The sequence below is a fragment of the Zingiber officinale genome, chromosome 6A (assembly GCF_018446385.1).
Source record: "Zingiber officinale cultivar Zhangliang chromosome 6A, Zo_v1.1, whole genome shotgun sequence".
NCBI classification, from domain to species: domain Eukaryota; kingdom Viridiplantae; phylum Streptophyta; class Magnoliopsida; order Zingiberales; family Zingiberaceae; genus Zingiber; species Zingiber officinale.
In genome coordinates this window covers 52,667,635-52,669,103 of record NC_055997.1, presented here as the reverse complement: position 1 = coordinate 52,669,103, position 1,469 = coordinate 52,667,635, and the positions used below count along the sequence as shown (strand labels likewise).

Here is a 1,469-nt window from a genome sequence, read left to right as displayed (position 1 = left end):
ATACTCAGCATTAAATCCATAAAACCACCACATTTTAAAGCAGTAAACTTATGTTTACAGAGTGCTATTACAACTTGCTAAGTTGTTAGTAACGGGGCCACTCATTTCCTCTGGATGATTTATACAATACTCCATATGCTCCTTCAGCCTTGGACTGTAAAAAGCAGTCACATGTTAAAGTATGACCAAACAACTACAACTAAACTAACAAACTGTAAAATCCCACTATTTCTAGTTGCAAATGTTTTTAACTGAAAATTCCAATCAACCCTGTGAAGATCATCTCATGTTGCAGAGGGATTATCAATAGCCATTTCCACGGATATCAACAGCTTTTCCTCCTTGCGCACCACCTGTCGTTGATTCAGCTCGCTAATTTTCTGCCTTCCAACAGAAGCGGAGATGATTCTAAAGAACAACAAACTTCATTTTCTGCCGTTGAGAATGGTTTGTATCTCCTCCATCGATGATTGCACCACTTAGTATCAGAAGAGAAGTGAAATCATCCCACAAAGAGTTCTTCCCTTCCTTAAAAACTCCAGACCTGGAAGAAGCTAAAACTGTTCCCCAACTTTGCATATTTGATATGGTCGAATGAGTAAAATTGGTGTCACACAAATTGCTAAATTTCATGTGCCAACATTGAAGAGAGACAGCAACACCGGCCGGGTTAATGCTGTTATGCAATGCTGCACAAACTTCACTTGCTAGTCTTTTAGGATCCTGAAACCTCCTTGCAAATACATCTGCAACTTGCGACAGCTTACTCAGGCTGACGACACGCCCTCCGGATGGCACATAGCCAACATGGCACTTGATGCTAAATGGAAGCAAGCAAGACTCACAGTAGGAAAACAGGTTGATGTCGCGAACAACCACTAGCCCACCAACCCCTCCTGCATGGACGACTCCCGAATTCAGTCCAGCTTCTGGAAACAAGGCACCCTGCACAATGTATTTCGCCTTTTGTTTGTACCCTATTACAGAAAAGATTGGCTCAAATGAAGAAATTGATTGAACTATGCCATACACCAATACAAGCCACCAGTTCCTTACAGATATTTTTGTGCATTAGTAATTCATTAATTTGTAACACAAGTAACAGAGCAAATTGTAGGATAAGAATGCTGGTAAAATGGATTTTATTCTCGGGTATGAATTGAAGTTTTTGATTCGGATAGTGAATCCAAATAACACAAGTTCTGTAGATTTCTTTACCAAGCAGAGAGAAGCAGAACATTCCTTATCTAAAGCGGAATAGAAAAACTACTCAGCTTTGTCTTTATGATGTCAACATAGCATACTACTACTTATCCTTGTAAAGAAAGCATTTTGGTTGCTAACAACTACACAACAATCTACTCACCAAATAAAGGATATTGGGAAAGCGATGGCAGATATCTAAAGCGAGTGGTTATGTTTTCTAAACTAAAGAAACGGAAGATGACCGACAGATCGTGTGAAATGCA

General features: G+C 39.6%; 1 protein-coding gene across 1 annotated transcript; it reads right to left on the bottom strand.

Moving 5' to 3' along the window:
- Positions 1–408: 408 nt before the first annotated feature.
- Positions 409–1,072, bottom strand: LOC121994800 (GTP cyclohydrolase 1-like). Its single transcript, XM_042548717.1, has 2 exons — positions 1,039–1,072; positions 409–977 (listed from the first exon to the last, which is right to left on the bottom strand). Exons 1-2 carry the CDS (start codon positions 1,070–1,072, stop codon positions 409–411), a joined length of 603 nt encoding a protein of 200 aa, XP_042404651.1.
- Positions 1,073–1,469: the final 397 nt, after the last annotated feature.